Source organism: Bubalus kerabau, chromosome 19 (assembly GCF_029407905.1).
Source record: "Bubalus kerabau isolate K-KA32 ecotype Philippines breed swamp buffalo chromosome 19, PCC_UOA_SB_1v2, whole genome shotgun sequence".
Lineage (NCBI taxonomy): Eukaryota > Metazoa > Chordata > Mammalia > Artiodactyla > Bovidae > Bubalus > Bubalus kerabau.
The window spans coordinates 65,191,108-65,209,168 of record NC_073642.1 but is presented as its reverse complement, the minus strand read 5'-3'; the positions used below and the strand labels follow the sequence as shown (position 1 = coordinate 65,209,168).

General features: G+C 57.0%; 1 protein-coding gene across 1 annotated transcript in view; it reads right to left on the bottom strand.

Moving 5' to 3' along the window:
- Window positions 1-2,312: 2,312 nt before the first annotated feature.
- The window catches only part of HHIPL1 (HHIP like 1), a 31,612-nt gene continuing 15,863 nt past the window's right edge, over window positions 2,313-18,061 (bottom strand). The window contains exons 6-9 of the mRNA XM_055556383.1: window positions 15,742-15,887; window positions 12,583-12,664; window positions 8,967-9,049; window positions 2,313-7,420 (exon numbers count right to left, since the gene is read on the bottom strand). Coding sequence (XP_055412358.1) covers window positions 6,900-7,420; window positions 8,967-9,049; window positions 12,583-12,664; window positions 15,742-15,887 — 832 coding nt within the window. The 3' untranslated portion in view covers window positions 2,313-6,899. The remainder of the gene's footprint in view (window positions 7,421-8,966; window positions 9,050-12,582; window positions 12,665-15,741; window positions 15,888-18,061) is intronic.

Sequence of the window (18,061 nt, the reverse complement as noted above, 5' to 3'; positions counted from 1 at the left end):
CGGGGTCGGGGCCGGGCATGGAGGGGGCGGGAGGCCGCGAGCCGACTCAGCTGTCAGAGCCGCGCGCCGCCTCGGCCCCAGGCCCGGCGCGACCCAGCACCGCCCCCACCCGCTCGGCTCCACCCCCGCCAGTTCCGACCCCTCCCAGGGCGTTTGGTCCCCGCCAACCACGTCTCCGCCTCCGGCTCCATCTCTCGGGGCCGGCCCCAGATTTGCCCCGCCCACGCTTAAGCTCCGCCCCAACAGCAATAGTGCCACGCCCAGTTCCTAGGCCACGCCCAGAGCACGTGATCTCCACCAATCACAACTAGGCTTCTGGCCCAGACCCCCCTCAGCCCCGCCCTCTCTCCGCCTCCCAGGCTCCGCCCATACCTCTAAAGCTCCACCCCAACAGCAGCTCCGCCCAGAACGCGTTGTCCCTGGCAACTTTAATTCCTTCTCTCTTACTGCCCTGGCGGCGGCGCTAAATCCTGCTGTCTTGTCCGCCCTCCTTGGCGAATAATGGCCTTTTAACGCGCGCAGTCCCAGGCCCCTTCTTTTCTCCCTAAACCTTCCTGGAAACCCCATCCCAGCCTCCAAATTTCTGTATTACGCCGACTGTTCCCAGACTTCTCTCTGGAAGCCCCAACCTCCAAAATGGGTGTCCCCTTCACGGGGCAGGTGAAAAGGACCCTGGGCACACAGGGAGGCCTGTGTCTGTGAGTGAAGAGCACACGGCTGGACCCGAGGCTGCCACCCAGACCAAGGGGAAGCCCCAGTGGGGGACCGCGGGTGCAATGTCCCAGGCGTTGATCCAGGTCCGAAGGAGCTAGAGTTGGAGTGGTTGAAAATCTGCGTGCTAAAAGTCCCAGGCCAGCGGAAAACGGGAAGTGTGCCCAGGGTGGCCAAAGGGTATCTTTGAACTAATAACCAAGACCTCCTTCCCTTTTATAACCTGTTTCTTCTTACCCGTCCAGGTATGATCCAAGAAGAGCCCAGCTCTTCAGTCTGGGGCTTTTTAGCTCCCAATTTTTATACTCAGGAGTGACCCAGGATAAAAGGAGTAGATGGAAAGGGCCATGTGTGCCTCCCCACCCCCCGCCCCCGCCCCCGCCCCCGTTCTCATCCAGATAGAGATCCTCCAGTCCAGGGCGGAGGCGTCCAAAGAGTTTAGATGTTTCTGGGTTTCTGAGAAAAGGACACTCCCCTGCCCCACTCGTGGGCCAGAATCCTGAGAGATTTGGGAAAAATAGAGAAAGGCTGTATACCTCCTTTCCAGGTACAGCTGGGGACAGTCCCCACCACGGGCATGAGTGTTCACAGTGTGTGGGATACAGGGTGCCAGAGAGAGCCAAGGTTTAAGAACTGGGTCAAGCACAGAGGAGACCCCCCTACCCCCACTGCAAGCTGGATGTCTATCCCAGCTCAGAGACTGCACCAGCCTCTCCCTAGGGCTGAGAGATGCCGCATGTGGTGGTGAGAAGCAGCCACAGGCACGCACTGGCTGGCCCTGTGGAGCAGGGGAGAGGCAGGCAGGGAGAGCAGACAGACCCTTCTAGATTGCGAAACTTCCAGGGGTCAGGGCCATTTGAAGGTAGGACGCCAGACGACTGTTCCTTGAGGGCAGCGTGTGTACTCGGTTGTGTGTGACTCTTTTCGACCCCCTAGACTACAGTCCACCAGACTTCCCTGTCCATGGAATTTTCCAGACAAGAATATTGGAGCAGGTTGCCATTTCCTTCTCCAAGGGATCTTTGAAACCCAGGGATTGAACCCATGTCTCTTTCATCTCCTGCAGTGGCAGGCAGATTCTTTACCACTAGCGCCAACTGGGAAGCCAGGGTCAGATCTTAACCTGCTCTGGCCACAGTGCAGGGCGGCCATGGAACAGCCTCAGGGTACATTTGTGAGTGCGAGCCTGTCCAACTAAGGAAGGAAGAGAAGTGGGTGCATAGGTCAACACCAGTGACCTCTGGCTCTGTCCCTTCACCATCTCCTCTGATCCTCCCAGCTCTCCTGGGAGCAGCAGAGAGTGTTGGGACCAAACACTGAGGCCCAGGTGGGAGGCCCTTTGCTGGGGAGTCCCCAGCAGAGGGCACCGCCTGGAAGCACGTGGCCAACCACCCGGCCCTTCTCTGGGAAGGTCTGGACAAATGCTACCCACTGTGGTGGACACTGGCCATGTGGCTTCCATACCGGAAGTGGTTTCCCAGCAGGAATCACTGAGGGAGGTGCAGGCAGAAGAAATGGCTCTGAAGTGGCTGCTTCCACTTGAGTGGTCTGGCAGGGCACAGGTCCAGCGGTAGCCCAGGGAACAAGAAAGAGCAGGCTCCTTGGCTCAAAGTCCACTTCCTCTCTGAACTGGGACCCAGTTACACAGCCACCCTGGAGATCACCTGGTTAGGGATGGCTGACCGTGAGAGAAATGTACAACCTAAAAGCTGGGAGTTATGTTTGATTTGGGGACATTACTGTGGACTAAAGCCTGAGATTACCTCTCAGATAGCCCTGAGGAACTGTTCCAAAGAAGTAAGGGAGGAGAAAGATATATTCCCTGGTGGCTCAGCCGGTAAAGAATCCACCTGCAATGTGGGAGACCCAGGTTCGATCCCTGGGTTGGGAAGATCCCCTGGAGAAGGGCATGGCAACCCACTCCAGTATTCCTGCCTGGAGAATCCCCATGAACAGAGGAGCCTGGTGGGCTACAGTCCATGGGGTCACAGAGTCGGACAGGACTGAGCGACTAAGCACTGCTACTAGAGATGAATATATAATGTCCAGGACTGAGCGACTAAACACTGCTGCTATAGATAAAGATATAATGTCTCCTATGTTGGCAGGCAGGTTCTTTACCACTAGCGCCACCTGGGAAACCCCGTAAATATAGAGGTGAGCTCAATCCCTGGGTTGAGATGATCCTCTGGAGAAGGAAATGGCTACCCACTCCAGCATTCTTGCCTGCGAAATCCATGGACAGAGGAGCCTGGCGGGCTACAGTCCACTGGGTCGGAGGAGTTGGACATGACTTGGCAAAAACAACCACTACCACCATATATTAATATATATATGAGTTTTTGCAAAAGTAAAAAACATGTAGTCGAACATCAAAAGATGACTGCTAACCATAAAAAACAGACATCTCAAGTTAATGATTTTAGTGCTGGACACACAAGAGTCTGGGCTCAGATAGGCATCCTGAGCAACCTTGCCCATGAACTTGGGTAAACTCTAGGAGATAGTGAGGAACGGGGATCCTGGCAGGCTGCAGCCCATGGGACTGCAAAGAGTCGAACACAACTTAGCGACTGAACAGCAACAAACACATCTTAACTATATAAGGCCAGTGTCCAGTTTTTCTCCAGCTTGAAAATCCCTCATGGCACACCGTAGGGGTGGCTGCAGTGGCTGATGGCTTGATGGCAGGCAACATTCCTTGTTTACCTGGAATGGTAGGCAACATTTTTTTCTTCCAAGTGTCGGGGTACCACATGGAGTAAATGTGAGGATTAAATGATCCTGCACACCTGAGGCTAGTCCTCAGCAGGGCATGAGCGGACAGATGCTCCCTCAGGAAGATGTGGGTTCTCCATGTGAGCTGAAGGGGCTCATCTTCCCCCCTCCAAGTTAAGGATTTGCCACTGGATCATTCTCACGCTGGTCTCTCCACGTGGCATGCCCCTCCCCACCCTGTCTTGTGCTGCTGACTAGTAGGTGTGAACACCACCAACCTATTACTAAGTTTTCCATCGAGAAAACAACATGGAACAGCCTGGGCATGTCTGTAAAGATTGTCTCATTTTTTTCTTCCAACAATCCTGCTGATTACGGCTGCTTTCCAATGAGACTCAGAGAGGCTAAGTGACCTTTCTAAGGTCACACAGTCAAGGCTGGAACCCTGCTCTCTAGTATCTCAGGCATTGTCTCCAAGCCAAGCATTTGCAAGGTGGAAACACAGAAATGCCTTACAGAGTTGGAAATTGCCCCGTATCTCGGTGGCCTTCAGCCACTGACTCTAGCTGTCCAGCACCTGGGGGCAGTGGGCACTTCCTCATTAGAGGAGAAAGGTGGTCACCAGGGCCCTGCCCGGAGGGGGCTTGCTGAAGGGATGCAGGTAAACAGGGAATGAATGAGGCCAACCGGGGACCTGGAGTATTGTTACCTTAGGCTGACACCTAGGATGCAGTCTTTGGCTCTGGGCCACACCTGGGACATCCCTGCAGCGGTGACTCCAAGGGCTCCAGACTGAGCTGTGTGACGCTGGGCGGAGGCAGGCCCTCTCTGGGAAGGTTCTGAGAGATCACTCTAGCTGCTGACCGGAGCCCAGCTTAGAGGGGATGAGGGAAGAGGCCTCTAGAGAGTAGGGGGAACATTGGCCCAGACCCACCTCCATCCCCAGAGACCTTGGAAGACTCGGAGGTCAGGAGCCAAGTCCCTGGGGGACAGGGTCACTTGTGATTGCTCCCTCCACTTGCTGAGGCTGGCGGCAGAATAAGAGGAGCACTGGACGGGGAGTCTGCGCCCAACTCTGCCCCTCCCTGGAGCCGTGTCCCCAACTACACATGACCAGGCCCAAAGCCTGGTTTCTAACATTGGCTATGTGACATTGGGCAAGTAACTCAGGCCCCGGGGCCTCAGCTTCCACATCTGTAAAATGGGTGGGAAGGTGTCCACAGCACCTACCTCCTAGGGTTAATAAGAGGATTGAAGAGTGACTAATATGTAAAACCTTTAGGACAGCACCTGGCACAGTAAGTGTTCAGCCAATGTCAGCTACCTGCCCTTGTTACTACTAACGAAAGAGCAGCGAGTCTGTGAGCCTCCTTCTCAGGAGTCAGGCTGCAGCCTCAGCCTCATTCAGAGCCTGAGGGGGTGATGGGTCTTCAGGTTCTCTGAGGGTCCTGGGGGCCACCCTGCCTCCCCTGTACTCTAGTCTTAGGTCAGCCCCATCTGAACAAAGGCCTCGGACACTCAGCCTCCCAGGTTCACTCCCCCAGCTGCCCAGTAAGGAGTTCAGCTTGGATGGTCCCCATGGGCCACCTGCTTGCCCGTGGAGACCCACAGGGGTCTCCATCAGTTACTTCCTGGAGAGCCCGGCAGCCCGCAGTAGGGGGCAGGGGGACCCTGGGCCAAGCTGAGACTTTCTGCGGGTATAGCCAGGGGCTTCAGTGGTTCAGGTGCTGGCAGGTATTAGGGCTAATCAGCTCATGTTCAAATCTGGCCTCCCTCTCCCTAGCAGGGTGATATCTCAACTAAGATATTGAAGTTCTGTGACCCTCAGTTTCCCCATCTGTAATTGGGGAGGACGAGGGCTGTTTTGAGGATTGAATGAGTTCAGGCGTGCTGCACGTTCTTATGAAGAAGCCACACCCTGTGGGGGGTTAATTGTGGTTTCCAGGTGGGGCTTAACAGGGTTAGACGAGCCACAAGGGTTTGGGGCCCTCGCCATCCCCACTTAGGGCAGAGATAGGAGGAGTTGGAGAGGGTGGTGGTGGTTGTGGTTCAGTCGCTAAGTCGTGTCCGACTGTTACGACCCCATGGACTGTGCAGCTTGCCAGGCTCCTCTGGCCATGGGATTCTCCGGGCAAGAACCCTTAAAGCTTTTCTCTGCAGCCTCATACTCCACAATGAGCTTCATCGAGCAGCTGGGAGACCCTGACAGGCTTCTGCCTGCACCATTTTTTCTGCCAGGCACGCCACCCAGTGCCAGCTGCACTCTCAGGACAACACCCAGGTTGGGTTGGGATGCCCCATCCGGAGCCCTCTCAGCAACCCCCTCCCGGACATGGGCCATATCCGTCCTCACTGCCCAGTGACCACCCTTCTGCTTCTCCTCCCTGGCCCCCATCAGAGGCTGAACCCAGCCACACCGATACCCCTGGACAGGCCTAGCATGAGCCCAGGCTGGGGCCATCCATGGGCAAAGGAACTTCCAGCTGTGAGCAGGAGGGCAACTGCAGGCTGGGGGCCCCTTCTCCCACCCCACCCCCAGCTTCCAGTCAGAGAAAAGAGGCGGGAAGGAGGGTTTGTAAACAGTCACGATGTTGGCACAGCCCTGGGTGACAGAGCATCAGTAGTCTTGTTGGGTCCATAGCCTGGCCAGCCCCTGGAGTAGGGCCGGGAGGAAGCGGAAGGTTCCCTGGGATTTCACTGAGGGGCTGGGGTGGGGGGATGGAGATGAGACAGGTGGCCCTGGCACAGGCTTGAAAGTGGAGAGACCTGAAGCCTCACCAGCAACCATGATGCCTGGACTGGCTGGGCCCTGGAGGCTTCTCCCTGAAGTCACCTAGTGCCCCCTGCCTGCCCTCCCCAGGGCAGCCTGACTCCCACCGCCCATGGGTCACCCTGGACCCACCCATCTGATGACCTCCCTTGTCCCCACTAGATGCCTTCAGGTTCTCCTCCACAACTCTGACTGCCAGGCCACCAGTCCACATCCTTTGGGTAGCATTTCTCAGGCCATGGTCCAGCTGGTTGGCGGGCCTTCCACTCCCTGGCCGAGCAGGGCAGTCCTGGTCCCCTCCCTCCATCCACCAGCAGACCTCCGTTAATGCAGCCAGTGGTCAGGTCCACCCTTGAAGGGCAGCTGCCCTCGGTGCTCAGGCTGTGCTCCTGGCCCGCTGCTTGAGATGCTTGGAGGTAAGAACACCTCTACCCAGAACCACGGGGCCCACAGGGACCACACCTGCGCCCACAGGGACCACCCCCACCCCCACCACACACTCTGCCGCTTCCGGGTAGATGCAGGGGCAGAAACACAGAGAGAACACGTGCGCACAGCACACGCCTCCCACGCATCCAGGGGACAGCATTGCAGATGGGTCACCCCGGGCACCCGCCCCAGGTTCCGCTCCACCCTCGGACCCCGGCGCACGCACCAGGCGCGCACCCTGGGTGGAGGGCTCCGGCCGGACGGTGCTCGCCTACAGATCGGGGTCCTCGCGGCTGCATACGACACCGGCATCCTCCTGGTGGCCGCAGTTGTGCAAGCCCAGGCCGGCGTGCGCGCACTCCAGCAGGTTGCGCTCGCTTCCCGTGCAGCGCACGTCGTCCAGCAGGATGGGCAGCGTGCGCCCCTCGCCAAACTCGGCGCGCTTGGCGGCCCGCGCAGCGTACAGAAAGCCCAGCTGGCGGCACACGACGGCCGCCGCCTTGGTGTCCCAGGCGTCGTCGCACACGGTGCCCCAGCGTCCCCCCGCGAACACCTCCACGCGCCCACGGCCCGGGCTGAGGCCCGCCGGCCGCACCAGGCGCACTGCGCCGTTCGAGGGCTCGGGGTCAGCTGTGCCGGGCCGTCCCCGCCGCCGCCCGCTGCCCCGACGGCGCCCGGGGCGCGAGGTGGGCCGTGGGGGCCGTGGGGTGGGCGCCGGCGGAGCGGCTGTGGGGCGGCTGCGGCGGGGAGCCTTGGTGGGCCGTGGGGTGCTCTCCGTCCTCCGGATGAACTCTGCACAGAGGAAGAGCCTGCGGTCAGAGGGACCCCGGCCGCCCCAGCCCACCCCAGTCCTCCACCTCGGAAGGCAGACCCCAGGGAAAGATGTCCTGGTTCTGCCCTCTGCTCAGACCCTGAGAATGAGGTCCCCAACAGTGCTTCTGGGGTCACCCTGACCCCACAGATGCCAACCTGGAGCTGGGGCTAGGCGCTTCTCGGGTCATTCTGCAAAGCCCTGCTGCTGCCTTCACTGCCCAGGCCGCCCTTCCCCCACCTCTGGACCACACCTTCCTCCCCACCCAGGCTCAACCCTCATCAGCTCCAGGCCCTTCCCTGCCCGCCCCTACCCGCTCCAGCTCCTCCAGGCTCTGGGTCCCGGAGACGCCCCGCACAACTTCTCCCATGGGGCCTGGGACACTAAATGACTTCTCTGTCTGCCCCAGCCAGGACAGGGCCTGGTCTGACTTCTCCTGTAGCCTCGGCATCCAGCACAGAGCCGGGACCTCACAGAAGAGCAGAATCTACTGCACGATTGAGTGGGAAAGGGCCAAGGTTTGAAATCAACTGCGGCTAGAATTACCTCCCACCCCTGAACACCCAGCTCACCCCTTCCCCCAAACTCCTTCTCCAGGCGGCAGGGCGCCCCTTCTTCAGGGCCAGGTACCCCCACCGCCCTGCCGCCTAGTCCCCCTCTTCCTGCCCCCCCACCCCCAACTCCAGTCTGCCAGCTGGAGACCTGCTGGGCACACTCAGCCCACTAAAGTATTTCCTTTGGCCCACAGGGTGGTTTTTAAAATTGTGAACTAGTTGCCAAATTTTTCCAAATCAGGAGATTGTACAATAACAACCCAAGAAGGCAGGGACCATATCTGCTTGCTCAGCGTTAAAGCCCCAGATTGAAGCACATACATGTGCTGGATGGATGCAAGCATACATATCCTGCTTTTCTCAAGAACTGGAAGATCTGACAACACAGGGTCTGTCTCCGTTCCCACCTAGCTTGAGCCCAGGGGAACAGCCCCTCCTCGGGGCATACCCTCTTCAGAGGGCCCCAGATCCCACGGGCAGTCATTGTGGCCTTGCCTGGCCCCTCCGGAGGATTGGTACCCCTTCCCTCCCCACGAAGCTTGTCAAAAAGAGAACCAGCTTATAGCAGACCTGGCCCAAACGTCCCCTCCCCTAGGTGCCCTTGTGCTGAGAATAATTCTTTCCACGCTCGCTCACATATAGATATGCCTCCTTTCTCTGCCCCTCCCTAGAACTCTGAGTGAACCTTGCCTGGGACCCACTATCTCTCCCTTCGTCACATGGGTTCTGACGCCTGCAGCCCCTTGGAGCTGCCTACCGTGGCCTGGGACTGACACACACCAGGGGGAGGGAGTTTCAGGAGTTCCATGCCCTCCGAGTGTCTGCTGTGCACCGGGCACAGTGCTGGGCACAGTGAGGGAGCCGAGGAAAGGCATCCAGACCCAGCCAGGAGCATGCACATCTGGGGGGGGGGGGGAGGGGCAAGTGTGGGCTGCGGAAACCCCCTCTGTGTCTCCCACTGGCAGGCACTTACTTTCTTTGGGCACGAAGGGGATGAGGCGGCTCCTGACCTTCACCCAGGAGGGCTGGATCTGACACTTGCCCGGTGGTGCCCGTCTGCCGACACACAGGACACCATGAGTCACCCCACCCCCCTGGGAGCTCACCCTGAGTGTGTCCCTCTGGGACCACCCACCCCCTGCAGCCACGCGTGAAGGGGAAGGGCTGGTGTGCGTTCAGGCCTGGGCCGGTGTGGACAGTAACAAGGGTGGCCATTCATGGAGCAGCACCCAGGTGGCTCAGTGGCAAAGAATCCACCTGCAGTGCAGGAGACCTGGGTTTGATCCCTGGGTTCAGAAGATCCCCTGGAGAAGGGAAAGGCTACCCACTCCAGTATTCTGGCCTAGAGAATTCCATGGGCTGTATAGTCCATGGGGTCGCAAAGAGTCGGACAGGACTGAGCGACTTTCACTTTCACCCAGGTGGCTCAGTGGTAAAGAATCTGCCTGCCATTGCAGGAGACTCCAGATACAGAGGTTCGATCCCTGGGTTGGGAAGATCCCCTGGAGAAGGAAATGGCAACCCACTCCAGTGTTCTTGATGGAGAAGCTCTGGACGGAGGAGCCTGGCGGGCTACGAGAGTTGGACCCAACAGCACACTCCTGCTGCACACGCCTCCCAGACCCCAAGAGCCTGACCCTAGGACAGGAAGATCCCTGAACAGCCTGCCGAACACCCACTCAGGCCTCTGCCTGAAGTGCACGAGGGCCCTGGTGGCCACTGCTAACTCAGGGCATGAAGCGTGCTTGGGATGAGATCAAGTGTCCCACTCTCCCTCCCCAGCAGCCGGGTCTGACTCCTGTATCTGCCACTGCAGGCCCATCCCTGCATCTTTCCCTGGCCCCTGTCCCCCACGGTCTTTGAGGAGGGTCTCTCCCTGCCCCTCTGGTTCTGAGATTTCTGGTGATACAGAATCAAAGGGAAAGGTTAAGTTGATCTGAAGAATAAAGCGGAGAGAGAGAGAGCCTCGGGGCTGGCGGCAGAGCTGAGGGAACTGGGGGGGCCTTGGAGTGCCAGGTTGGAGAGCGCCAGGAGAAAAAAGAGCCTGAGAAGGGTTGCCAGGGCTCTGAATTGGGTCTCCTTGGACATCTTGGAGGGGCACAAGGAAGGAATGGAATCCCATTTTAATGAGCTTCTGGCCGTTGATCTGTGAGTCTTTGAATGGGACCGACCCTATTCTGGGACCAGCCCACGTGGGTCCAAGACTTCAATGGGTTCCAGGAGCACGAGGGGAAAGCCCAAAGGCTGAAGCAGCCACGTGACCCCGGGTGGCTTTCAAACAGCCCCGGCAGAAGGGAGAAAGCGAGGGGGGGACGTGGGCTGTTTCCCCCCTCCCACCGAGGCTGAAACACAGCCCGGTTCACATCCTTCTCCAAGCTGCAGAAAGGGTGGTTTTTCCGGCTACTCTGAGCTCCAGATAATAGCCACACGCGTCAGACCAACCCAGCTGGGTTTTGTTCCTTAAGGAAATTACGTAAAAAATTTTTTGTTTTGCCAAAGGGTAGGAGATGCACCCAGTAAAATCCCACAGTGGCTATGTTTGGGCAGAGGACCCCCACCCTACCCTCTCTGCTTCCCATTTCTTCATTTTCCAAATGTTCTGGAATGCGGCCCCCCTGCCATATGTTGTGGGTGCAAAAACTGAATGTGGATTCCAAAAGAGAAAAGTGCAAGGGATGAGAAGGGTCAGAGAGGGTGCGGGAAAGGGGAGTCTAGCGTCTTGCCTGTTCCTCTGACCCATGAGACCTTCAGCAGAGATCCCTAAGCCTCAGGTCCCTCTGTTGTAAGAGGGTCGTGAGTCCAGAGAGCTGCAAGGGATGTGGGGTTGATCCCTAGGTTGGGAAGATCCCCTGGAGGAGGGAATAGCTACCCTTCCCAGGTGGCGCTAGTGGTAAAGAATCCTCCTGCCAATGCAGGAGATGCAAGAGACGCAGATTTGGTCCCTGGGTCAGGAAGACCCCCTGGAGGAGGTAATGGCAACCCACTCCAGTATTCTTGCCTGAAAAATCCAATGGACAGAGGAGCCTGACAGGCTACAGTCCTTGGGGTCACAAAGACTTGGACATGACTGAAAAGACTGATCTTGCATGCATGAGCCCAGAGGGATGCTGTACAGACTAAAGGAGTTGGTGGGTTTCAGGCAGCATCTGGAATGAATTAGGTGATATTTCCTTAGAGAAGCATTTTTCCCCTCCAAATTGGAAATAACCTAAATGTCCAAGGGATGGATAAGGCAGTCACGGCACAGTGACTCAACATAAAATTATGCAGCCATCAAAAACGAGCCTTCTGAGGGTGATGTTGCAAAGTGGAAATGTTTATGCAAAATAAGGACAGACCTACGAAGAAAAATGCAAAGTCTGCATGGGTTCCTCCACAACGCCAGCAATCCAAACGGGGCCAGGACCTCAGAGGAGGGAAAGAAGCAAGCACTTATGTTTTTCTTGATAGTTATGTCAGTAATGAAGAGCTCTGTGCTTTCAACAAAACAGTGTGGTAAACGAGGAATGTCTGAGAGAGGGTCACAGACCAGAGAAAGCTAAAGAGACACAGTAACTAAATACCACGTGGAATTCTGGATGGAATCCCAAAGCAAAGGAGGGAAAAACCAGAGGAATCCTTTTTTTTTTTTTTAAAGTATGGAGGTACCTGACTTTTTAGAAAGTGTGGCATTTAGTGAATAGTAAAGTACCAGTATCGGTTCATTAACTGCAATGGTGTTAGTTGCTCAGATGTGTCTGAGTCTTCAGACCCCATCGATTGTAACCCACCAGGGTGCCCTGTCCACGGAATTCTCCAGGCAAGAATACTGGAGTGGGTTGCCATTCCCTTCTCTAGGAGATCTTCCTGACCAGGGAATCGAACCTGGTTCTCCTGCATTGCAGGAAGATTCTTTTCCATCTGAGCCACAGGGGAAGCCCTTAATCATGACAAATGTACCATAATAATAGGGAATACTGAATGGTGGCTATGTGGCAAACTGTGCTATCATGGCAACTTATTTGTAAAACAAAAACTGTTTTAAAAATTTTTTAAGAGTTTTTTAAAATGTGATGGTGGGGTCCATGGTTATCAGCCCCCACTGGTATCTTTGGCACCTTTCTAAGGATGGAAGCGTGCGTGCTAGATTGCTTCAGTTGTGTCTGATTGTTTGCAGCCCCAGGGACTGTAGCCCGCCAGGCTCCTCTCTCCATGGGATTTTTCAGGCAAGAATACAGGAGTGGGTTGCCATGCCCTCCTCCAGGGGATCTTCCTGACCCAGGGATCAAACCTGCATCTCTGGCATCTCCTGCGTTGGCAGGTGGTTTTTCTTTTTTTTTAACCAATAGCGCCACCTATGAATACAGCAGGACTTCGAGGCTGGCAGATAGGTTCTGAATCTTAGATCTGCCCTTACCAGCAGTATGAGCTTAGCTAGTCACTTCCCCTCTCTGGGCCTCACTTTTCTCTTCAGAAAAATGGGGGTGTTAATCATACCCAGCTTAGGACGCGGTAGAGAGGGGAAGTGCGGTAACGGAGGGGAGTGCTCCTGGCAGACAGAAGGGGCTCAGGCCCTCTAGGGGCGGGCTGGGCGGGAGGCGGGTACTCACCTGGAAGGGTCAATCATCTTGTAGACCACCCCACGTGCCACAGTGGCACTTGGCATGCCCGTTGACATGAAGTACAGCTCCCCTGGAACAAGACGCAAGGCAAAGGGTGAGATGCTGCCTGGAACACCATCTGGGCCAGCCCCACGCCCCCACCTCAGGCTCTGGGACGCACCCCAACCTCAGTGAGCCAGGAGGGGAGATGCTCCGGGTCAGTGCACCTCTCCAGTCCCCAGAAAAGGGAAACGAGGCTGAGAAAGGCATCCAAACGCACCCTGGGGTCTCTGCAGCACAGCTTCCTGGGGTGCTGGCCATTCTGCCCGCGCCCACCCCGGCTCTGACCTCTGCTCGTGCCTCCTTCCTGGTGACCCCAGGGACCCCACCCCTGGTCCCTGCCTGGTCTCATGCCCAGCACACACACCTCTGAGCACCAGTGGGGGTCCACAGCCCAGCTCCCCACCGACTGCTTACTGGTGACCAGCTTCCGCATTCCCCCACAGGCCTGCCTTGTAGGGCTGTTGTGAGGATAACAAGAGCGTGGGGCACCTGCTCCATCAGTATGAACTATTACTTCCATTGTTATTGTCACGGGCACCCAGGGTCCAGGTCCTGCCTGGCCCTTGGGGACAGGGCGCCCCTTCTCTCCACGGAGCAGCAGGCACCTCCCAGGCTGGTAGCAGGGGCAGAAGAGCACAAGCCTGGGGAGTCTCCAGTGTGAATCCCAGCCCCAGCACTTGGCCCCCCGTGAGCTCCCACGGCTCTGGGACAGCCCCCCTCAGCCTCAGTTTGTAGAGGTGGAATCACGAGCACCTGGACCATGGATGCTCTCAGGGGAATTGAGTTCTCTGCTCTCTCCTCACCCTTATCCCACCCCCTGGCCCTTGCTGCCACAGGTACAAATGTCCAAGAAGTAGGTTTCATTATTCTCAATGTACAGATGAGACAATAGAGGCTCAGAGAGGTCAAGTGACTTGCCCAAAGTCACACAGCCGGTGAATGGTTAAGCAGGCCCTGAACTCAGAAACATCTGCTGCCCCCAAGCCCACGCTGATGTAGGACACGTGGTAGCTGGGAGGCCTAGACACAGCCACACGTGGCTCAGTGTGATGGTTCAGCCGTGCTAATACCTCCCATCCCGTAAGGGGCAGCGAAGAGCTCTCCCCAGGATGGGGGCAGGGGTGGATTCCCCAAGGAGAGTCTGGGACAGGCAGTGAGATGGGAGCTTGGAGGAAAGCATGACCCTGGTGACTGGTGCAGTCATGGAGGGCTACATGATGGTGGTGTCTGATAATCAAGACCCAGGAAACCTGGAGAATTCTTGAAGGGGAAGACTCTTGAGAGGTGACCTGTGTAACTAGGGTAGAGCCAGCTGTCAGGGGAACTGGGGGCTGGGCAGGGCAGGATGCTGAGCTGTCAATGCCCTCTGACTCCTCCCTCCAGGAGCCCCAGCCCTACCTTGGTGGGGGTGGTGGGGTGGAATAGGCCCACAAGGTGGATGCACCCTGTAGGAGGGAGCAGGGTCCCAGCAAGCTGGTCCCTGCTGGAGAGTCCACAGGCACAGCTGTGAACTTGAGCCATCACTTCCGGTCTCTGGGCCCCTTTCTGGAGAGAGGCCTTGGGAGCGGCCTGGCTCTTCCCTGGATGGGCAGCCCTCCTTGAACCTACACTCCAGGCCCTGAAGGAACTTGGGGTCCCCGCACGTGCTGCCCCCTTGACCTCGATGCACTTCTCCATCGACTGCCTTTGCCTGACAGAGCTCCAGCTTGAGACCCTGCTCTGGGAGGCCTCGGGGGGCCAGGCTGTGTCCAGTGCCCCACTCCACTCCCCCATCCCAAGACCGGGCAGGAGAGCCAGCCTCAGTTCCCCCATCCGTAAAGTGACAGCATTGGACGGGCGCACCCTAAGGCCCCATCCAGCCTTAATCTGTGGGAAGCCATGGCCCCCCCAACCCCATGCGCAGCCAGGGATCCCTGATGGCACTGCTAAGCTCTGCCCAGGGCCACGCCGTCCTCCTGGTCTCTGCAGTGTGGACTGTCCCTGGAGGACACTGGGCCAGCAGAGGTCCTTGTTGTGCAATTTACAAGCATCAGAAGATCAAGCCGAGAGGCGGAGGCTGCAGGGAGCTGGGGCAGTTTGCAGGCCTCAGCTCCCCGGGTCTCTGTACCTTCAGGGGCCGCCTGCCTGCCTCACCAGCAGGCTGTCCCTCGGCCTGTCTGTCTTTGAGGGGCCTCCTCCTGGCCCTCCGTGTCACTCAGAAGGGCCCCCTGGGCCTGCCTCTGGGTCTGAGCTCTGTGGGGGGTGCACCGGGAAGGGCACCCCCCCTTCCAAAACATGTTAACCCCCTACTGACCAAAAGAAAAGGCTTTCAAGGGCCCAGTGGGCTTAGGAGGGGCAGTGGGGGCTGGGGCTGCCCTGTGAAAACTTAGATTCTGACGAGTGTCGGTTCAACAAAGGTTTCCCAGACTTAGGCCTGGGGGCTCTGGGCACTGGGCCCTGCGGGGGGACACCTCTCGAAAGGTCCTCGGGAGGGTGTTGCCTAGTAACCTGGCCAAGCATCCACCAGGCCCCACTGGGGGCCCCTCGGCTTTTGTTCAGGGACAATCCGGGGCCAAGGACAAAGGCGGGATCCAGGCCCCAGGGTCCTTCTTCCTCTCCCCTCCCCCTCTGCTCCTGGCATTGAAAACACAAGCGCCTGAACAGGGGACCCACTAACAGGCAAGAAAGCAGTGCCCACCACACTCCGAGGACAATGCGGCTTCATCCATAGGCCCCAGTGCATTTGCCATCAGGAATCCAGGGTGCTGGGGGTCCCCAGGGAGGCACTCTCCCGCCACTTGCCTGCCTTTCCACCATCACACCCGTTCCTGGCCCCATAACCTCCCTGGACTCTTACCTGTGGGGTCACGTGATCCCTCCCAGTAACTGCCCATGGTGGGAGTGGGGAACCACTGCTCCCATTTTCCAGATGAGGAAATGGAAGCTCAGACAGGTGAGAACTGACACCCAGGCAAGGCTCAAGACCTCTGAACATGTCACCCTCCAGCCTGGAGGTGACTCAGGCCTGAGATGCCATCCGGGGAATCCCAGGCCAGAAGGACCCAGGGGTGGGGGGCCAGTGCCAGGCAGGGGCAGCCCAGATGGAAGGGCCTCAGGAGTGCTCACCAGCCTCGTCCTCGGCGAAGGAGATGATGTGTGGGTAGTAGTTGTTGATGAGGCCTGGGAACGCGCAGGTCTGGCCACGGCCCATGCAGATCTCGCTGTACCGCCACTGGCCTGTCTCCGGGTTCTCCCGGAGGGACATCAGACGCCTGCAAAGGAGGATGGGCTGAGGGGTCCTGCCTGGCAGGGTGCCTGGGGGAAGCCCACCGACCATCCCACCCATCCACTCATCTGTTAGCCATGCAACCAGGACTGCACATAATATGCAGGGTCCAGTGCAAAATAAGCATGCAAGGACCCTTGTTCAAAATGTACTAAAAGTTTCAAGACAGTGACGGCAGATCGTTAAACTGAGCGTGGGCCCTGCTGAGCACGTCTGTGCAAGCGCACAGACCGCACATCCGGGAAGCCTGCCCTGCGTGCAGTCTTTACTGAGCACCGGCTGTTGGGTCAGCCGAAAAGTTTGGGTGTTTCTGTTAGATGTACGGAAAAGCCCGAGCAAACTGTTTGGCCAACCCAGTACACAGCAGGAGAAGCATGGTGCTCAGTCACTCAGCCGTGTCCAACTCTGTGACCCCACGGACTGCAGCCCGCCAGGCTCCTCTGTCCTTGGGATTCTCCAGGCAAGAACACTGGAGTGGGTTGTCATGCCCTCCTCCATGGGATCTTCCCAATCCAGGGATCTAACGCAGGTCTCCCACACTGCAGGCAGATTCTTTACCGCCTGAGGCATCAGGGAAGCCCAGGAGAAGGACGTGGGTGAACAAGACCAACTTGGTTTCAGCCTCCTCGGTTCAGTTCCAACCACTGACCAGCAGGAGGCAGTCAGGAGCCAACTTCCAGTTCAGAAGCCTCCGAGGCTGCATAGATTTGGGAGCTGCCTCCACTTGGGAGCATGAAATGGAGAATCTGTTTTTTGTTTTTGATGTGGACCACATTTAAAGTAGTCATTGGATTTGTTGTGATATTGCTTCTGTTGTTTATGTTTTGGTGTTTCGGGGCCACAAGGCACATGGGATCTCAGCCCCCCACCAGCGATGAATCCATGGCCCCTGCAGTGGAAGGCAAAGTCTTCACCACTGGACTACCAGGGAATTCCCAAAGTAGAGAATTTGGCATCTTCAGAATATGCTGATTTTGGCCCTACTCCCTTCTACGCTTGTTAGTCGCCTATGGATACTTTCAGGCCCTGCTTGGTTGCCCCTCCTCCTAGAAGCCCTCCTGACTGCTCCTGTGCTGGGCTTCCCCAGAGAGCATGGGCTCTCTGAGGCCAGACTCGAGTGGACCAAGTGAGACTCACACCTGACTTGGGTATGAGGTGTTCTTCAACTTTGTTGCTCTAGCCCTGGCATAAAGCCTGACCCAGCAGAGGAGCTTGGGAAATGCCAGCAAAATTCACTGAATTTCTATGTTCAGGTGACTTGGACATTCCTGGGGTGGGGGTAGGAGGGTAGCAGAAGAGTAAAAGGAGAATCAGGGTAAAAAGAGAGGTTTCATCTAGACCCATTTTCCAGATGGGATAACTGAGTCCAGAGGGAGACTCTCCAAGCTGGGAGAAGGACCCAGCAACCAGAGGTCCAGGTCAAGGTTCTCTGTCAGCTCCAGCTATAGACAAATGGCCACAAACCCACCCTAGTTCAGCAGCCTGCAAGAAGTAAGAATTCTGCCAGCCTCAGGCTTCCTTACTTCCTCTCTGAACAGAGACCCTGTTCAACTGCCCTTATGTGGAGAGGCGAATAATTAAGAACTGGTGATCCAGTGGTTAGGATTCCACACTTTCACTACAGGAGACCTGGTTTTGATCCCTGGTTGGGGAAATAAGATTCTTCAAGCTGCATGGAAGTGAGAGGGGAGTGTCTCGCTCAGTCGTGTCCTCAGACCTCATGGACTGTAGCCCGCCAGGCTCCTCTGTCCATGGGATTCTCCAGGAAAGAGTACTGGAGTGGGTTGCCATTTCCTTCTCCAGGGGATCTTCCCAACCCAGGGATTGAACCCAGGTCTCCTGCATTGCAGGCAGACACTTTATCCTCTGAGCCACCAGGGAAGCCCTCAAGCTGCACGGCGCAACCAAAAAAAAAAAAAAATTCATTTCACAGGAGGCTGGGAAGGTCCTGAGATCACCAACAGATCCTTCCATTTTATTAATAAAACAAAACAACAACCAGTCAACCAGAAACTGGGCATGTTCTAGATTCTAAGTGCTATAATATGTATGAAAGTGAAAAGTGAAAGTGAAGTCGCTCAGTCATGTCCGACTCTTTGAGACCCCATGGACTGCAGCCCACCAGGCTCCTACATCCATGGGATTTTCCAGGCAAGAATA